Source organism: Platichthys flesus, chromosome 5 (genome assembly GCF_949316205.1).
Source record: "Platichthys flesus chromosome 5, fPlaFle2.1, whole genome shotgun sequence".
In the NCBI taxonomy this organism is placed as follows: domain Eukaryota; kingdom Metazoa; phylum Chordata; class Actinopteri; order Pleuronectiformes; family Pleuronectidae; genus Platichthys; species Platichthys flesus.
The window spans coordinates 26,159,816-26,180,574 of NC_084949.1; the positions used below are offsets into that span (position 1 = coordinate 26,159,816).

At 41.0% G+C, this 20,759-nt stretch overlaps 1 protein-coding gene across 1 annotated transcript in view; it reads right to left on the minus strand.

The window, feature by feature from the left end:
• Window positions 1-12,270: 12,270 nt before the first annotated feature.
• The window catches only part of LOC133953683 (neurofilament heavy polypeptide-like), a gene marked incomplete at its 3' end in the record, with an annotated part of 39,471 nt that continues 30,982 nt past the window's right edge, over window positions 12,271-20,759 (minus strand). The window contains exons 2-5 of the mRNA XM_062387726.1: window positions 13,454-13,580; window positions 13,028-13,393; window positions 12,781-12,829; window positions 12,271-12,726 (exon numbers count right to left, since the gene is read on the minus strand). Coding sequence (XP_062243710.1) covers window positions 12,271-12,726; window positions 12,781-12,829; window positions 13,028-13,393; window positions 13,454-13,580 — 998 coding nt within the window. The remainder of the gene's footprint in view (window positions 12,727-12,780; window positions 12,830-13,027; window positions 13,394-13,453; window positions 13,581-20,759) is intronic.

The following is a 20,759-nucleotide window of genomic DNA, read 5'->3' on the forward strand; positions in this document are numbered from 1 at the left end:
AAAGCCAGAGAAGAGGAAATTACTAATATAATAATTATAAATTAATATTGATTATTAGGGATGAGCGAGTACAGCATTATCTGTATCTGTTAACCATATGAATTATCTGTATCCGTATCCGTACTCGGAGTGGGCGGGGCCTAACCCAGAAGTGGGTGTGATTTAACCCGGGAGTGTGTGTGTGTGTGTGTGTGTGTGTGTGTGTGTGTGTGTGTGTGTGTGTGAGTGTGTGTGTGTTTGAGTGAGTAAGAGAGAGACATAGAGAGAGAGGGGGAGTGTGTGTGTGTAGCTTAATTTGTAATATTTTTTATACCACTACTACCTAGAATGTGTCAGACACTCAGTGCGTGAAGTAAAATAAAACTGGTTAGAGCCAACTGACGGTTTAAAAAAAAAAAAACTCCACATCTGGCAGAGAGAGAGAGAGAGAGAGAGAGAGCGTAGCCAGACGCTAGAGAGTGGTCAGACACTTAATGCGTGAAGTAAAAAAAAAAAAACTGTTTAAAAAAAAAAAATCTCCGACAGGCAGAGACGCAACGCGAGTCGCTTTCTACCAGCACCACGTCTGAACGAACCCACGTTTAACAGAACTCTACTGGTTAATAAGTAAGTACAAACTGAAATAAAAACAAACTTCAAGCTGAAGAAACCCTAAACGTTAACCGAAAAGACCCGCGAACCTGAGGGACTGAGAGAGACAGAGAGCTGTTCTGTGAGTGAGTGAGCAGAGCGGTGTGTGAAGGGGAGGAGCGCTGTGACGCTGTGTGAGGATTTTCATTCAGTCCGAGCACAGATAATGACTCGTATTACTCGTATAATACTCGTGCTCGGCAAAAGTGCTTTATCCGTACCGGATACTCGTTTCATCCGAGTATCCGGCTCATCTCTATTGATTATATAATATAGGGAGTTCTTTCTGAAGGAACTAATGTGAATGAAAAAGTGTGTCTGTGAAAACGAGAGAGGAGGAGTAGAAAAAGAGTCAAGGTCAGCTTGCTGACTGAGACAGAGAGGGAAACGACTGACTGACAGAGGAGAGACGGAAATAATACAAAAACTAGACTAGAGGCAATATACGCCTGCCATTTGATATATGTTGTTTGTATGGATGTGAGAGTAAACGTGTAAATGACTCGCCAAAGAAAGTTAAAGAATGTTGACTGAAGGTTTGAGTGATGAACTAAGGACGAGAAAGATAAAGCTAGGAATTTAGGAATAAGAAAGATCTATAGGAGTGAGATGTTTCAATTCAGTAATGTCTCTCTCTGAGATGGATAATAGAACGTTTTTGTTAGTGCACAGGATGAAAAGAGGGAGATAAGAGTGTTCGGGAGTCGGAAAGCCAGAAGCTTTACAGCGTGCAACTGGCGTTGAGATCATAAGGAGGCTTGTTTGTTCGTTTATTTGTTTGTTCGTTTGTTTATTTGTATGTTTGTTTGTTTTGACTATTGCTTCATTCAGAAGTAAAAAACTCCAAAAGAAATTGTTAAAATTACACTTTTTGGTACCAATTCGTTATTTTTGGATGTTTTTTCAATATATCTAATCCATCAGAGAAAAGGAGAAATGGTTTTGGCCTCCAAATTATTGCATAAAATCCAATCATTAAATAGCTTATTCTCATTTTTTAACTGACAAAGCAGGGATAATAGGAGACACCAGTTTAATACTTTTATTTATTATATACAATTTATTATTTGATTCGTAATATAACTTCAAGGATGAGTGATTAACCAAATCACATACATTTTTTTTTGGGGGGGGGGGGGGGGGACTTTTCTTTCTCTGTTTTGTATTATTTTTGAGCCATTTTACATCTTTACAAAAGTGTCACCCTCAACTATGGTTTTGTGACAATGAAGATGATAATTGTTTTTAGTTTTTAGTATGGAGAACTTGTTTCTCTAATGCAATGAGCCCCCTGAAGCTAGACAGAGCTGATCTTGCTTTGCTCTGTTCAGGTTTGATGAAAAGGGGAAATCTATCTCTTCTCTTTGTTTGTTGAAATGCTTTGCTATTTACTTGTATTTCTTAGAGCTTAAAATCACTCACGTCCTTTCTATATGAGCAAAATCAATCCAATCAGGATGAGAAGTTCAAACTTAACTTTAAACTTAATTCTGTGCTGCTTTTTTTTTTTTTTTGCAGTTGCTTTAATTCCACATTCAAATTATCCATTTAAGATTAAATAATCAAGACATGTGTAATCTATTTACAGTTGGCCTTTAAAATAGAAGTTTGATTCACCCTCCATGTAACTATTGTTAGACTCTTGCGACCTAAAAATAAATATGTTTCACCATTGAAAGAAGAAATCTTAATCCAATTAAAGGGACAGATGTCTAAAACACTTTAACTCATAGCGTGTTTAATCTTAAATGAAAAGCACAAACCATACAAGCCCCCTTGTTGACACACTTGATTGAATACCATATCAATAATTATATTTTAATTTCTTTGCAACACTTTAACTTTTACAGAACCAGAAGAAGGGAATTTCTTTTTGTTTTTTTTGTTTCACCAGTTATCTTAACGTCCAATGTTCTTAATTTGAAAGATGTTGTTAAGCTCTACTTTTTGTTTTTATTTTATCATAAAGGAAAGTGTGGCAGAATGACTTTTATTAATTTTGTTTTGTTTTGTTTCAGCTGTCTCACACATTTGTCCTTTGTATGTGATGCCTGTTTTACCACAGGGCAGTTTGCCGTCAAAGCTTCTGAATTATGATGTAATGAAGCAGTCGATGACTTTTGGAAAATGGTTTGAACACAAATACTCAAATGCTGTTAAATTTGCTGCTTATTAAAATTCAGCTTGTTAATCATTTAATATTTCATGAAATGCCAAAGATTTCTGTCGCTTTTCTGCCACTTTTTGAATCTTTTATTTTTGAATGTCCACTTATTTGGCTAATACTCCTCAAAATTGTAAAGAAATTGGTGACCACAAAAGATGGGTCTACCTGTATGTCTTGTTTTGATTATTTGTTTATTTTCCTTTTCAAATATAGGTGTAGCCCTCTCACTCAAATCTGGTTTGACTAAATTACTTTTATAGAATGTCCCTTTAACATATAAAAGTTACTGCATGGGTTGTGAAATGGTGAGAGCTACGAAATATAGTTTCTGGAATGGTGTACACTAAACACAACTCAAAGATGACTCTGGCTAAGATGCCAAGAGGCCTGGTTAGTCTATTAATGTAACTATACTGGCAATGAGCATTGATTTCCCATGCAGTATATTTCAACTGTAACTATAGCTCTTATTCAATATGAAACAATACAATCAACATGAAAAAACATTGGAAAGACAAGATTTGAGAGCAATATTAATCCGTTTTATTTCTAAACAATAAAACTCAGCTCTCTTTTTCATTTTACCTTAGATTGACCCATGAACACATGAAAACAGAGCTTTATAACCCTATACTAATACCCCGGGTTTTTTTTTGAAAGGTTCAGTTACTGGTACCAGTGTTTGCGCGCTTGTTGGAGCTCATACAGAAATCCTCTTCAAAAGAAAAGTCCATATACTCACACCCGAATCAGGCAACAGGCAGCAACACGATCAGGAACCCGTCTAGATGCTCGGTCCAACACCAACTCCTCTGCTGCAGCACGTGGCAAAGTCCGTCCTTATCCTGGCCTCTCCCGTACACGCAGTTGGTTATGCTAACCGCTAGCAAAACAGCCCCGTACTCGTGGTCAGCTTGCGTTAGCCCCTTAGCAAAAAGCCACAGATCTAAAGCACGCTCGTTTACACTCTTAAGCAAAATAAACAAACCTTCACGCAAACGGTTAATAGTATAACTGTTCTTCAAGTTAACTTTAAGTTTTCTTCCATATAACATAGTCTCTTCAGCTTCTTCTCCAAGCTTCTTTTTTTCCCGCCCCCCTGGCCATCCGACAGGTTAATCCCCAATGACCAATACAATGATTGACACCTGCCTGAACAAATCCAAACCATAAAAAATAAACTGAGGGGTTCAAGGGCTCTTTAAAACATAGGACGTTTCTATATCTAACACCATCTTCCCCAAATTAACCAGATACATGTCAACAACATCATTACCATTTCAGGCCCACATTAGTGACAATTTAGCATAAACTGTACATGTAGGAAAACCTAATTTAATCAAATTAGAAGGGTGCTACATAGGCTTATATAATCTACTGTAAACTCAGTTGCAGCATATTAATCACTTTTCAGTTTGTTTTTCTTTCAATCTCTGGGATCTGGGCTCCATGTCTCCACAACCCACTCCCATCCGGTGACAGCTGCACCTCCTCCACCCTTACATACTACGCCCTGCGCCTGGCTTGTACAGTGCAAGCTTAAACACCTGGCCTGTAGGCGAGTATCAATTCCACGAAAGGATCTTTACAAGGCTGAGATCCAGATCACTGACTCTTAAAATTAAAAAAGCCTCACTGACAATTCTTGACAATTTTGTTCCTGGAGCAGATCTGACAGAAGCTGATATCTGAACAGCTTGCTCCTGTACCCTGTGTGGTCACATATAAACGAATGGCCCTGGATCTGCTACTGGCAGGAGAGGGTTATGTGTGTGCACTGCTATAGGAAGTTCTTAAAAGACATTTTTTCCAAACTGCCCCTGGTGGCTGGGTGACCAGTGCCCTCTCAACCTCTACGCACCATGACATAACATGGATGTAGACTCTGAAGTTGCTGAATAGATCGCCACGGCTCTGATGAAGGATGCTGTGGAGCTGAAGCTGAGGAAGCTGAGGACGATGGAGATGACGATGCGACGATGATGATGATGTATGAGGACGGGTTTGCACTGGATGGGATGACGGTTGAGGGGTACATGAACTCCCCAGTAAGTGGTTCACACCATTAAATGGTGTGAAAAGAGGGATTGTTAGGGTTGATTAATTCTATATAGTGGGGGGTCTGACTGAAACTATTTGCAAATAAAGGGGGGGTGGAAGCATGAACAGTTTGAGCCAGATATTAGGCCTTTATACAAATCATAACTAAATAACCTTTTCCTTCCTACTGTGTCATCTTGAAATTAGAATGTATGTGGGTCACAGTTCTGTTTCGTTGTTTTGGCTTAGTTGTTTCAAATTTCTGTACAAACAGAACATTTTAGCCGATATAGCAGGAACACAATAATACCTTTTCTCCAACAACAACAGTTTGGCCCTCATGGTACAGCTGTGTCAAGGCCTTGAAAGTGTCTCCTGTTCACTTACTTATTCCAAATGCCAAGAGGAGGGACTACGCGTGCACACTTTCGAGGAGGAAGAACCAAGACCTACTGTTATAAAATCTTGCAGATGCCGGCTGTTTGATGCGTTCTGCTGTGCTGATGCGTTCTGCTGGGTCTCTGCCACTTCCCCCAGGCACACAGACCTTGGGGGACACAGAAACTGATACAGCCTGAAGTGCTAGTAACCTCTCAGAGCTACACCACACCCCCTCTCACACACTGATAAAGCGTTGCAGTTCCCCAAGCAAGCACACAGACCTTGGGACACACTATAACTGATACAGCCTGAAGTACTAGTGGTGACCTCTCAGAGCTACACCACACCCCCTATCACACACTGATAAAGATCCTCTCGGCAGGACCTGTGAACCGACGCCGGAGTTTTTTACTTTTATTTCCTATTTTACTATTCATTTTAATCATTTAACAGAGTCCACAGTATTAGAGTTTTATTTTTACCTTTTGTGTTCAATTTTTCTATTCATTTTAATCATTTAACAGAGTCAACAGTTTAAGTTTAACAGTTAGAGTTTAATTTTGTTTCTTCTGTTTCATTTTCTCTCTGAAATAAATCCACAATATCATGCATGTGTTTTAATTAAATAATAAGGAAAAATGGAACCAAGGCAAAGACCTTGGCATCCTTTTAGACACCCTGGGTTATGTGGGATTAGGGGGCAGTCCTGTTTTTGACCTTTATCGCTTTAGTGATTGTATTTCCTCTACTATGGTTAGAAAATAAACTAACCCCAAGCTCCACCACATCCCCCTCGAATCCAACTGCCGTCTCTCATGTCACCCCCACCACCCCCCTAAAGCACTCCATGGACTGTGCTCACTCTCTGTGGAAATGAAGGAACACTCTGGCGTGAAACCATGGGATGATTTTATGACTAAATTCTTTGGCAAATGGTCTAAAGTGGTTAAGGCCTTCATACTATCTATCGCAGTGTTCATAGCCCTGTTCGCCATCTGCGGATGTTGTTGTATTCCCTGCATTCAAGCCCTGTGCGGCCGTGTCATAGACTCTGCGATACAAAAGAATGACACTGAACGTGCATTACAACTGCCTCTGCTAGCTCACTCTGAGGAGACAAGGGACATGAGGGACTGTGTTTCTTATGATTTCTGCTCAGATGGTGACAACTTACCAGATACTGACCATGCCTTTTCTCTTGCGCTACAGACTGTCCCCTCAGTCACTCTGACCCCTAATTTCGGACTTCCCCAATACGTTGACACTCAATTATGATAGTCACATAGCCCCAAATGGTGATGTATGGACCCTTACAGGACACGGTTTTGACTCAGATTGGACCCTTTTGAGTGTTTACAACCACTATTTGCTAGAAAAAGGCTTTCCCGACACAATATCTCTCACAAGAGCCCTGACAGTGGTTAGAACCCCCTCCTGCTGCAATTAAACTTAATATTCAGGGTCCCAGGGGGACTACTTCATGCAATAGCCCGATGCCACACTGAACTGATCCAAATAATTGTGGGAGAATTCTGCATATGGTCCAGCAGAAATATGAAATGCTGGCAACCTTACCCTGATTAACACATGTCAACAGAGGGATTGTTGAGATATCTATGTTTCTCTGTATATTGTGACTATATTTTACCTATATCCTGTGAATAAATATTAGCTGTATAATCTAGATAATCAATAATGCTTATGCTACAACTGTTTCTTTTCTTGGGATGATGTCTATCTTTTTGACTCAGATGCAGGGTTTGCACAACAAGCACAGGTTCTCAGGAAAGAGAGAGGTCATGCCAGAATTAATACAAAGAGGTGTTTCATGAAACATGGTGAGAAAAAGATATGAAATCCTCCTCTCTGTCTAATCGGTGTCTCTCCGATGTAGCAGGCTCCCTGTTGGCCAAGGCCACAGTAGTGGGACACCTGGTCAGTTGAAAGTGATGTGCTTGCAAAAAACTGCACTTTGAGGAAACAGTAGACATCTGGCCAATAACTGAATTCCCTCAAAGAAAAAGAACCGCCTCTGTGCTGCCCCCTGTGTCTGTATAAATACTGTGGACTTAGGATGTGGGGGGCTTCTTCTCGACATGATCCAGTGAACCTGGTGACGTGTCCGGCAGAACCCCAGAGACTCTCTGTAAGTATTTCATTGAATACAATAAATGTTCAATTTCCAGAACTTCATGTATAAGTGTATAATTATTCCTTTTCAAATCCTGGATCAACAAACACGCTTGTCCAATCGCCGGAGGCGAGGTCAAATTTAGTGCCTGGCGACGACAATATATATATATATATTTCTGCTGTTTTTATAACATAGATACAGTTTATATTTTGTTGTACTATCCACTCCAGCACAAAATCACTTTAAATACTGGACACTGACACAATCACATCATTGCATTCCATACCTGTATCTGTATATATGCTCTCCGTATGTGATATATGTGATGTATGTGATTTATGTATATATGTCAGGGATGTGTTAAGTGTACCAGCTACTGGATGATCTGAATTTCCCTCGGGATTAATAAAGTATCCATCTATCTATCTATCTATCTACATAACAGAGGAAAACTTTGCAAATGTATTCCTTAAATTTACTTGCCTTCCTGTGGAAAAAGTTGTTTTCCCAGTTAAACAATTACAGCAGGGAAGCATGATTGATCAAAATTCTTTCAGTGTGATATTAACTTGTATGTCAGCAAGCGTACTTTTGGGATTTAATAAAAATGTATAGTTGGAAAATTATATAAAATGGTGTTTCTGGTATGTAACTTAAAAGTACCTCTTTAATGGTAGGAACGTATGTATCAGGCTCGTCAACATTAGATTATCATTGTATTATCAAAAACAGGTGGAAACAACACATGAAGCATTCATGCTTTTTTACTATATATATTTTGTCATCTTCAAAAATTATACCCAGAGAAAACCAACCAAGTGAAACCCGACATGTTTATCCTGACTAAAAAAACTAAAAGAAAGTAGAGGTTTAGTTTGTCTCGAGTCTTTTCAATACATTCCAAGTTCCCAGGGTTTGACATTTATAGGGACTGACAAATTGTTTTATATTTTTAAACGATCAACTTTTAAATACCTTCTCATCAGAACATTGAGTGCAAACACGGAATCCAAAATATGTTTCTTAATTATTCTCACATGATGCTGATGAAACAGGCTTTGGATTTAAATAATTTTCTCACAGTGAAGCATCAACTGAGTGTATTTGTATTTATCTTTTACTGTGATACTCATCGAAATGCTCGTCTCAGTATTAAAAGGTCGGAAATTTGTGCAAACTGACAAATCAGAGATTAACTGATGAAAACAACGATGAAATAATGTTGTAAACAAGCACAAAAACCAAATGTAGAGCTGGAATTACATTGTGACTATAGCAGCTGATCCCATTGACCTGTTGCAGTAGGAAGCACACGATGCCACCAGCAGGCATTGAGCTTCCAGCTGCTCGTCGGCAGAGGACACGTGATTGGTGGATCCGGTTCTCAGAAGCAGACTTGACAGTTTAGCTCAGTTCGGAGTCCCGGGCTCCAGGGACGAGAACAACATCAAAAGTCTTTCTCTGCAAACATTCAACGTCTCCACAGGTTTTCCACTCGGGTTTGGCTTTGATGACATTTTTAAAACAGGCACCGGCACAGACTGTCCTCAGAAGATGCAAACGGAAAAAGACTGACTGGGGATCAGTCTGGTGAATGAGTTGTGCTTTCTGAAAGTTTGGTATAACACGCCCGTGGGACAGTTTGCTCTGAGCTTCATAACAATGCCAGTAAATTGGATTATACTTCTTTCTTTGTCGGGGGTTTTAAAAAGTTAGTTCAATCAGCCCATTAAAGAAGAGGACATTTTCCTGAGGACACATTTTTGGGAGTGTAGTTTATCTTTAAAATTATATTTGATGTTTATATATTGTGGATGACTTTATATGAATGTTGTGTTTTATCTGCATTCAATGGTTTTTTAGTGCTGGATTTTAAGTCTTTGTCTTTATGTTTCATGTTCTTTTCTTATCTTTGTTGCATTTTGATTTCCAAGTGCTTGTTCCTAATAATCTGCTCATGTGAAACATTTTATCTGTTGGTACCTGATGGGAGCAAAGTTATAGACTTTTAATTGAAAGTTAAAGTTTTGATAATTCAGCTGTGATGCATTTGAGAGGAGAATAAGATAAGGTTAAATGCACTTATCACTTGATTTGTAGGATCGGTTCAGAAAAAAATGGTAATAAATATATATAATATATCCCAATTTCATTTCTCAAATTATCAACATTACACAAAACCCAGATTACCTAGTGCTTCGCAAGGCAGCAAATTAAACAAATAATCATAAAATCATCAGAATTAGGAACCACTAGTCTTAAAAGTTAAAAGAAAATTAACACAAGAAAATAAACCATTAAAATTCAAACAAAATCAGGAAAGTATAAAATATCAGAGACTTTTCACCATGAAGTAAAAATATAAACTGCAGAATGAACATATAACAGTTCCTCTTTAAAGGGCATCACAATATGATTTCATGTGGAGAGACTGTACGCATCATAGTAAAGCATGTCTACACACACACACACACAAACACACACACACACGCACACAGACCCACACCATGTTGCTAACTCGCCTGTAAACATTTATAAACCTGAAGTGCTCCTCCATGGGTCAACCTCGCCTTCCTCTTAATGGATGTGACAAACAACGAACAACTCACCGCACACAAGGTCTCGAGGAGGAGGAGAAATCTTTTAAGGTTTCTCTTGAACAAGGACAGTAGACAATCATTATTTAATTTATTTATTTATTATGATCTGACAATGATGACAAGTCTGCTTTAAAAGCTACAAGATAAACAAAGTGGAGTTTTTCACAGAGTCACAGAGCACCGTCTTCAAGCCCCATGAAGCTATCTCCACTCTTCTTCCAAGTTTAAGGCAAATGTCAGGATGATAATAAATCCAAGTTATCAAATAGAACTAAAACTATAACGAATTTGAGGACCCCCTCCAGAGACTCAGGGATGTTTCCACAGTGAAATTTTGTACGTAATATGGTCGTACATACAATATTTCAAATGGAGTTATTTGCCGTATGTGTGATGTCTATGCTTAAAGTTACTAAATCAAGGCACTCCACCCATGGTCTTCCTGTCTACTACGCACTTTCAAAGTTTGTTTTTCAGTTTCTCGTCTTTGGAGATCTGGATCTCATTGGAGACTTAGCTCTCATCTTTGGAGATCTGGAAACTTTTTGAGATTTGGATGTGCTTGGCGATCTGGATCTCATCGGAGACTTTGCTGTCATCTTTGGACGCTTGACTCTCCTCTTTGGAGATCTGGATATCGATGGAGATTTGGATCTCCTTCGAGATCTCATTGGAGATTTCGATCTCCTTGGAGACTTTGCTCTCCTCTTTGGAGATTTAGATCTGCTTGGAGATCTGGATCTCATCGGAGACTTTGCTGTCATCTTTGGACGCTTGACTCTCCTCTTTGGAGATCTGGATATCGATGGAGATTTGGATCTCCTTCGAGATCTCATTGGAGATTTCGATCTCCTTGGAGACTTTGCTCTCCTCTTTGGAGATTTAGATCTGCTTGGAGATCTGGATCTCATCGGAGACTTTGCTGTCATCTTTGGACGCTTGACTCTCCTCTTTGGAGATTGGGATATCGATGGAGATTTGGATCTGCTTGAAGATCTGGGTCTCTTTCGAGATCTCATTGGCGATTTGGATCTCCGTGGAGATATGGATCTCATTGGAGACTTTGCTATCCTCTTTGGATATCTGGATCTCCTTTGTGATTTGGATCTGCTTGGAGATCTGGGTCTCCTTGGATATATGGATCTTATTCGAGACCTTCCCCTTATCTTTGGAGTCTGGACTCTCCTCTTTGGAGATTGGGATATCATCGGGGATTTGGATCTCCTTGGAGATCTCATTTGAGATCTGGTTCTAATTGGAGATTTGGATCTCCGTGGAGATATGGATCTAACTGGAGACTTTGCCATACTCTTTGGAGTCTGGACTCTCCTCTTTGGAGATCTGGATATCATTGGAGATTTGGATCTCCTTGGCGATCTGGATCTCATTGGAGACTTTGCTGTCATCTTTTGACGCTTGACTCTCCTCTTTGGAGATTGGTATATCGATGGAGATTTGGATCTGCTTGGAGATCTTGGTCTCTTTCGAGATCTCATTGGAGATTTTGATCTCCTTGGATATATGGATCTCATTGGAGACCTTCCCCTTATCTTTGGAGTCTGGACTCTCCTCTTTGGAGATTGGGATATCATTGGAGATTTGGATCTCCTTGGAGATCTCATTTGAGATCTGGTTCTCATTGGAGATTTGGATCTCCGTGGAGATATGGATCTAACTGGAGACTTTGCCATCCTCTTTGGAGTCTGGACTCTCCTCTTTGGAGATCTGGATATCATTGGAGATTTGGATCTCCTTGGCGATCTGGATCTCATTGGCGACTTTGCTGTCACCTTTAGACGCTTGACTCTCCTCTTCGGAGATTGGGATATCGATGGAGATTTGGATCTGCTTGGAGATCTGGGTCTCTTTCGAGATCTCATTGGAGATTTTGATCTCCTTGGATATATGGATCTCATTGGAGATCTTCCCCTTATCTTTGGAGTCTTGACTCTCCTCTTTGGAGATTGGGACATCATCGGGGATTTGGATCTCCTTGGAGATCTCATTTGAGATCTGGTTCTCATTGGAGATTTGGATCTCCGTGGAGATATGGATCTAACTGGAGACTTTGCCGTCCTCTTTGGAGTCTGGACTCTCCTCTTTGGAGATCTGGATATCATTGGAGATTTGGATCTCCTTGGCGATCTGGATCTCATTGGAGACTTTGCTGTCATCTTTTGACGCTTGACTCTCCTCTTCGGAGATTGGGATATCGATGGAGATTTGGATCTGCTTGGAGATCTGGGTCTCTTTCGAGATCTCATTGGAGATTTTGATCTCCTTGGATATATGGATCTCATTGGAGACCTTCCCCTTATCTTTGGAGTCTGGACTCTCCTCTTTGGAGATTGGGATATCATCGGGGATTTGGATCTCCTTGGAGATCTCATTTGAGATCTGGTTCTCATTGGAGATTTGGATCTCCGTGGAGATATGGATCTAACTGGAAACTTTGCCGTCCTCTTTGGAGTCTGGACTCTCCTCTTTGGAGATCTGGATATCATTGGAGATTTGGATCTGCTTGAAGATCTGGATCTCATTGGAGACTTTGCTGTCATTTTTTGACGCTTGACTCTCCTCTTCGGAGATTGGGATATCGATGGAGATTTGGATCTGCTTGGAGATCTGGGTCTCTTTCGAGATCTCATTGGAGATTTTGATCTCCTTGGATATATGGATCTCATTGGAGACCTTCCCCTTATCTTTGGAGTCTGGACTCTCCTCTTTGGAGATTGGGATATCATCGGGGATTTGGATCTCCTTGGAGATCTCATTTGAGATCTGGTTCTCATTGGAGATTTGGATCTCCGTGGAGATATGGATCTAACTGGAAACTTTGCCGTCCTCTTTGGAGTCTGGACTCTCCTCTTTGGAGATCTGGATATCATTGGAGATTTGGATCTCCTTGGCGATCTGGATCTCATTGGAGACTTTGCTGTCATCTTTAGACGCTTGAATCTCCTCTTTGGAGATTGGGATATCGATGGAGATTTGGATCTGCTTGGAGATCTGGGTCTCTTTCGAGATCTCATTGGAGATTTGGATCTCCGAAGAGATATAGATCTCACTGGAGACTTTGCTCTCATCTTTGGTGTCTGGACTCTCCTCTTTGGAGTTTGGGATATCATTGGAGATCTGGATCTCCTTGGCGATCTGGATCTCATTGGAGACTTTGCTGTCATCTTTAGACGCTTGACTCTCCTCTTTGGAGATTGGGATCTGCTTGGAGATCTGGGTCTCTTTCGAGATCTCATTGGAGATTTGGATCTCCTTGGATATATGGATCTCATTGGAGACCTTCCCCTTATCATTGGAGTCTGGACCATCCTCTTTAGAGATTGGGATATCGATGGAGATTCGGATCTGCTTGGAGATCTGGGTCTCTTTCGAGCTCTCATTGGAGATTTGGATCTCATTGGAGATCTGGTTCTCATTGGAGACGTTGCTGTCCTCTTAGGAGTCTGGACTCTCCTCTTTGGAGATTTGGATCTGCTTGGAGATCTTGATCTCAGTTGAGACTTTGCTGTCATCTTTTGACGCTTGACTGTTCTCATTGGAGATCTGGATCTGCTTGGAGATCTGGGTCTACTAGAAGATTTGGACTGAGGCATTGAATGCTGTAGTATCACTGAAGGAAATATTGTTTGACACTACAAATTTAGATTATAGGCATTCCTTTGCTAAATCCTTTCCTTCAATATATAGGGTATAGAGTGTGTATCGTGAAGGTGTGATCAAAGACCATCCAAAGATATCATAAGCGATCCAGATAATACCCCATCCTCTGATGAGTCCTTTTGATCAAAGACAATCCAAGGATTGCATAAGCTATCAAGACTTTACTCCATCCTCTGATGAGTCCATGGAAGGTGTGATCAAAGATCATCCAGAAACTCAAGGACAAACACAGAAATACATATCATCTTATATATATTGACAGACGTTGTTATTAGTATGTCAATAGTCATTGATTGTCGTAACCTTTTTGAGTGAAATTATTAATAAATATCATATATTCAATACTTGGTTAATTATTTTGTGTATTCTTAAAAACCTGAAAGATTGACCTGGGCCATTATTTGAAGAGGGTGACGATATACAAGATCATGTTATCAAACCCTTTTGACAAAGAAATGTGATACAGATTTTCAACCTACAACTTTAATAAATAGTAAATGGTGTATAATATACATATTTTCTGTATACAAGTAGTTTTCATATTGGTGGATATCAGCCAACATATGAGGAATCGTTTGCAGTTTACACACACATAATGGGTTTTAAATTACAATGATTCTGAAGTTATTATTATATTATTATATTATTAGGGCCGAAGCACTGAATGGTGAGAGGCCCTATTGAGATTGTAAGGATTATTATTATTATTATTATTATTATTATTATTATTAAAGTGAGTTGGCTTTTTGAGGGCTTTAACATGCTGAACTTCTTACAAAACTTTGCAGAAAATTAGGAAGTGGTGAAAATGTATGTATTCTGGAGTAATATTAAATGAGTGTGGCAAAATGGCTCAACAGCGCCCCCTGGAACCAGCCCCTAGGTTTTCCCCTTGAGCTCGGAGGGAGGAGATCAGAGGGTGTACGATGGGGGAAGAGAGAGAGAGGAGGAGGTTCGCAGGTGGGTGAGTGGACATGGGAGGCTGGCAGCCAATCAGAGGGATGGATGGAATGAGGCCAGCTGATATCGCCTTGCACAGATTTTAATTGCGTTGAACTTTGACCTATGAAATCACTTCCCCCTGTAGCGAGTGTCGGGACAATGACAGGGAATATTGCTGACGGTGAATAATTCAAAACTTTGCTTAAATCCTGCAGGTTGTGTTCAAAACCCAACACACACAGTTTCCTGTTCGGCCACACAACGCTCACTGTGTACAGTGTGTGTTTCTGGAGGTTTCCACTAGAGGGCACACCACAGGACACATGTTTTAGAAGGGACCTGAGTCCGTTAAAGGGTTAGTTCAACCAAGCTTTGGCAGTTTGGCTGCCATGCTGTTTACCCCTGAAACCTCTGAAGTGTATCTCCAGATTTAAGTTCATGATAACACGTCCTGAGTGAGACATGAACTTTAACAAAGAGATGGTGGAACGTCGTTGATAATCTAAAGTGAATCTTAAATGGATCAAACACAACAATCTGCAGTTTGACTTTAATGGACTCGCAGCTCTGGGACCAAGTCGCTCTGTCGCTCTGTTTCCCCGCTGCTCAATGTGTCCAACGCCACGTCAGCACCTGGCCATGGAGCTGACTCTGTGTGGACAAGCTATTAAAACAGCAGAGAGCTCCCGAAGGCGCCACGTGTCGCTGCGGAGAGACGCCGGGGCCGGCGGCGGCTACAGGAGACGCAGCGAGGGGACCATAGGAAAATTTAAATGGTAAACAACATGCAGCTCTGCAGCAGGAAATCTACTTAATGCACCGGATTGAAAAGAGACATTTTCTAATCTCCTTAGGTTTTATATTCAACAGCAGCAAAGTTTACTATGATCGACAACACGTTTTATTTGGTTTCTCTTCAGAATTCTCCCACAGAAACCATATAACTATATTTACTTTAGTTATAAATATGTTTTAGTTCAGTCGTTGTTCACACAAACACACACAGATCACAATTTCAGTTGAATGCTGATCAGCCACATATGTATCAGGCTCGTCAACATTAGATTATCATTGTATTATCAAAAACAGGTGGAAACAACACATGAAGCTTTCAAAAAAACGTTATTTTACGATCTATATTTTGTCATCTTCAAAATAAATAAAGAGTCTCATACCTCACTGGGTCCAAACCCAGAGAAAACCAGCCAAGTCAAAACCGACATTTTTATTCTGACTCTAAAAACTAGGAGAAAGTAGAAGTTTAGTTTGTCTCGAGTCTTTTCAGTATATTCCAAGTTCTCAGAGTTTGACATTTATAGGGACTGACAAATTGTTTTACATTTTTAGACCATAAACTTTGAAATATCTTCTCATCAGAACATTGAGTGCAAACACGGAATCCAAAATATGTTTCTTAATTATTCTCACATGATGCTGATGAAACAAGCTTTGGATTTAAATACTTTTCTCACAGTTAAACATCAACTGAGTGTATTTGTATTTATCTTTTACTGTGATACTCATCGAAATGCTCGTCTCAGTAATAAAGGTCGGAAATTTGTGCAAACTGACAAATCAGAGATTAACTGATGAAAACAACGATGAAATAATGTTGTAAACAAGCACAAAAACCAAATGTAGAGCTGGAATTACGTTGTGACTATAGCAGCTGATCCCATTGACCTGTTGCAGTAGGAAGCCTCTCTTTCTGCAGCACACGATGCCACCAGCAGGCATTGAGCTTCCAGCTGCTCGTCGGCAGAGGACACGTGATTGGAGGATCCGGTTCTCAGAAGCAGACTTGACAGTTTAGCTCAGTTCGGAGTCCCGGGCTCCAGGGACGAGAACAACATCAAAAGTCTTTCTCTGCAAACATTCAACGTCTCCACAGGTTTTCCACTCGGGTTTGACTTTGATGACATTTTTAAAACAGGCACCGGCACAGACTGTCCTCAGAAGATGCAAAGGAAAACACCGACTGGGGATCAGTCTGGTGAATGTGTTGTGCTTTTTGAAAGTGTGGTATAACACGCCCGTGTGACAGTTTGCTCTGAGCTTCATAACAATGCCAGTAAATTGGATTATACTTCTTTCTTTGTCGGGGGTTTTAAAAAGTTAGTTCAAACAGCCCATTAAAGAAGAGGACATTTTCCTGAGGACACATTTGTGGGAGTGTAGTTTATCTTTAAAATTATATTTGATGTTTATATATTGTGGATGACTTTATATGAATGTTGTGTTTTATCTGCATGTTTTATTGGGTTCAATGGTTTTTTAGTGCTGGATTTTAAGTCCTTGTCTTTATGTTTCATGTTCTTTTCTTATCTTTGTTGCATTTTGATTTCCAAGTGCTTGTTCCTAATAATCTGCTCATGTGAAACCTTTTATCTGTTGGTACCTGATGGGAGCAAAGTTATAGACTTTTAATTGGAAGTTAAGGTTTTGATAATTCAGCTGTGATGCATTGAGAGGAGAATAAGACAAACATCATGTTGTCTCTTTGGTTAAATGCACTTATCACTTGATTTTGAAGGATTGGTACAGAATTAATGGTAATAAATATATATAATATATCCCAATTTCATTTCTCAAATTATCAACATTACACAAAACCCAGATTACCTAGCGCTTCACAAGAAAGCAAGTAAAAAAATAAGTCATAAAATCTTCAGAATTAGGAACCACTAGTCTTAAAAGTTAAAAGAAAATTAACACAAGAAAATAAACCATTAAAATTCAAACAAAATCAGGAAAGTATAAAATATCAGAGACTTCTCACCATGAATTAAAAATATAAACTGCAGAATGAACATATAACAGTTCCTCTTTAAAGGGCATCACAATATGCATTCATGTGGAGAGACTGTACGCATCATAGTAAAGCATGTCTACACACACACGCACACACACACAGACCCACACCATGTTGCTACCTCACCTGTAAACATTTATAAACCTGAAGTGCCAGCACCAGATCCCTCCATGAATCACAGCTGCCCCCCCCCCCCCCCCCCCCCCGTCATTCATCAGGAAACGTTCCCACCTCCATTCACCACAAACAGCTCAGCACCAAGCGCTGCCATGTCGGACCCGCACACCTCCCTGGAACCACTCACCAGATCATTTAGCCACAATAGGTATATTAGCATAGCACAACGAGGGGCCGTGATTAGCACATTGTGAATTGATTACCTTGACGAACACCTCGTGGTGCTGCCCGCGGCGCCTGGCGGAGCCACCGAGACAAACGTCAGAGTGAATGAACGCCGCTCGTGTAATCTCCCAAACACAAGGCCCGTGCAGCGGTGGCAGAGGACGCCCTGCATCCGGCTGCACAGCTCCCGGGCTGTGATCAGGGAAGCTGAGGCTTTTGTCCCCTAAGACAATAAACCACCTGTTTCCCCCGGCACACGTACAGTGTGGGCCACTTGGTGGATAATTGGTGGAGCCGGTAGGACGGACGCAATCAAGGCCTGATTGTGGAGCATTTCAGGGAGATTGCTCTTGGATTGTGATTTGAACACTAACACCAGGTTCCTGGTCGGGGGGGAGATGTGTTTCTGTGGGCGGTGATGTGCCTTTCAGCTGCAGCTGAGTTCATCAGGAGACTCAGTCAAACTCGTTCCATCCAAGAGATAAAACTCCTCCTGCTGCTTTATGTAACAAGGTTATTGTGGTGTTGCATCTGTTTTAATTTGACTCTTTATTTTGAATTTTAGTTTAGTTTTATCCAGCTTTTGAAATGGAAATATGGGACCTAGTGTGATAAAACCCCAACAAACAGTTATCCCCTCCTCCTGTCTGGCTCCGGGTTTTACCTCCCCTGAGAAATGTTGCAGGTGTTTTCTCACCTTCCACTCGGAGGTGCTCGCTCTTATCTGTGACACAGTCGGACTCTTAGACTGGTTCTTTATCCAAACTTCCAGTGCCATCGTGATGAAGTGGAAACAAGTCCCAGTCAATCAGGTAAGTTTCCCTCACATTTGTGCAGATGTGAAACTTCACACGTCATTCTGCTTATGCCCGAAGAGACAATCCACTCACCTCCACTCTGACTGGAGAGGGATTAAGAGTTTAACAAGGTTAATGAGACTTTGATAGAAAAAACAACAGCTTTGCTCGTTAAAGCTTGAAAATGGACCTGAGTCGACATTATTCTGTCAAATTACTGTTTCCAAGTTCAAGAATGAACTTTCAAGCTCAACAGAAAGAAACAGGAGGAAGCACAAACCCAGCTGTGACACCTTCATGGTCTCGGGTTTGGCAGAGACACTTCTACGTCTCCTGGACGTGGAGAACAAGAGACTTTAAAGCCTTTGTCCTCCTGACCATCACTCGCCCTCCGCCCCCGCTTCATGTCTTTCCCTTGTTGTTTCTGTCTTAATGAATCCCTGCGCTCGCTCGGCTTTGAAGCCTTAAGCCGAGCAATTAACGATGAGCGGAGCCGCGGCCGGATTCAGGCAAAGGAAGTGGCCGCGCTTTGTGATGAAAGCTGCATTGAACAATTTTCAATTAAGTGCCATTTGAACTTTTGGTTTAAACATTTTTTCCGAGTGTTCGAGTCTTTGTCGGTAGAAGTTTGTCCTCGTTCAGATGGTGACTCACACTGTCTCCTCAGGGAGCGATAAGAAAGTGTTGAGTGTGTGAGTACTCAACACAAACCTGATCAGATACTCATACATCTGGATCATGTAATCAGATTACACTCTCTCCTTTGCTTTTATTTGTATCACCTTCTTCCTTTCTGTTTTATTGGCATCTTATTTGTATCTATATTGTATGTAAAGCACTTTGAGCTGCATTTCCTGTATAATAGGTGCAATACAAATACAGTTTATTATTATTATTATAATTATAATCAGCTCAGATTGCATTTGAAACGCGAGTGACTCTCAGTTGCTTCAATCCAATCAGGCTGCTCTACATTCCACACTCTCACAGATCATCAGTCTTGGTTTGTTTCCTAAATAATTCACTGGAACAACTGTGAAAATGTCAAAACACTGACTGACGTTAAAGAAATGTAAAATATCCTTTAAACGCATTCTCCCCCTAATGTTTTGTGTTTGTGTCCGAATCCTACACGCCACTGAATCTCAAGGAAATCTGACGAGCAGGTTTTGCATCATCCTGCTGAACAGGTTAGTGAGAAGTTCCATCGTGCAGCTGCAAGAGTCCGGGCGCCAGAAAGTTGTTGTGGCATCAGAATAACTTTGAAGCAGTTTTTTCAAGTTTAAAACCCCATAATAAAGTGTTGCTTAATAAAGAATTAGAACAGAGATGAATGGATGAGAAAGGCTCCAGTGATGAGGACAGTCACATTGGGGAATAATCCTCTCAGGGTCTATCACTGTCTCCTTCACATTACAGATAATCATTTGATATTGACCATATAAAACACAATCTATGACCGATTCCTCCCGTTTCTCAGATTCCTGTCACGTCGAGCCACGCTGACCGCCCCGGCCTCCTCACACCGCGGCGTGCGACAGGAGAGAGGATGGAGTGATTAGGCGAGAGGTCGGAGGAGAGGCAGATTATGTCTGATTACTCCTGTCAGATCCAATCACGCTCACATCGCCGAGCTGATGAACTCGTTCAGATATCAGTGGAAATTCCAGTTTGAAAGTGTTGCTGCTCAAATTGAAATGTGAGAACTCCGAGCGCTCCTTCTGACATTGATTCAAACTGCAGAGTCTGATCTTTATTTAGTTGCAGGTGAGAAATGAGCGAGCGTCACGTGGATCTGTTTCCACCGTCTGTTTGTCAGCAGCCGCTCGGCCGTCGCTTCGGCTCGGCAACTCGTGAAGAGATCACAAGGTTAAACTAAAAATATCTGTGTGTATTCTAACCACCGATCTGTCCCGTCCTCCGTTCACGCTGCGTCTCCTTCAAGTCGTTCACACTCCCTCCTCCCTCCCTCCTCCCTCCCTCCTTCCTCCCTCCTCCCTCCCTCCTCCCTCCTCGGCCTCTCTGCTAATTGGCTCCTTTGCCATCGAGCGTTTAGAGACGACAGATCCAACACTCAGCCGCCGACACTCACAGAAACCGTCATCTCCTGCCGGCTGTGCCTGACGTTTGCACTCACACAGAACCGACAGAGGAGCCGAGAGGCTGCTGAGCCAACTCCTGCAGGAATGTTCATAAATGATGGGAACGTGCAGAGGAGACATTTAAATTTCCATTA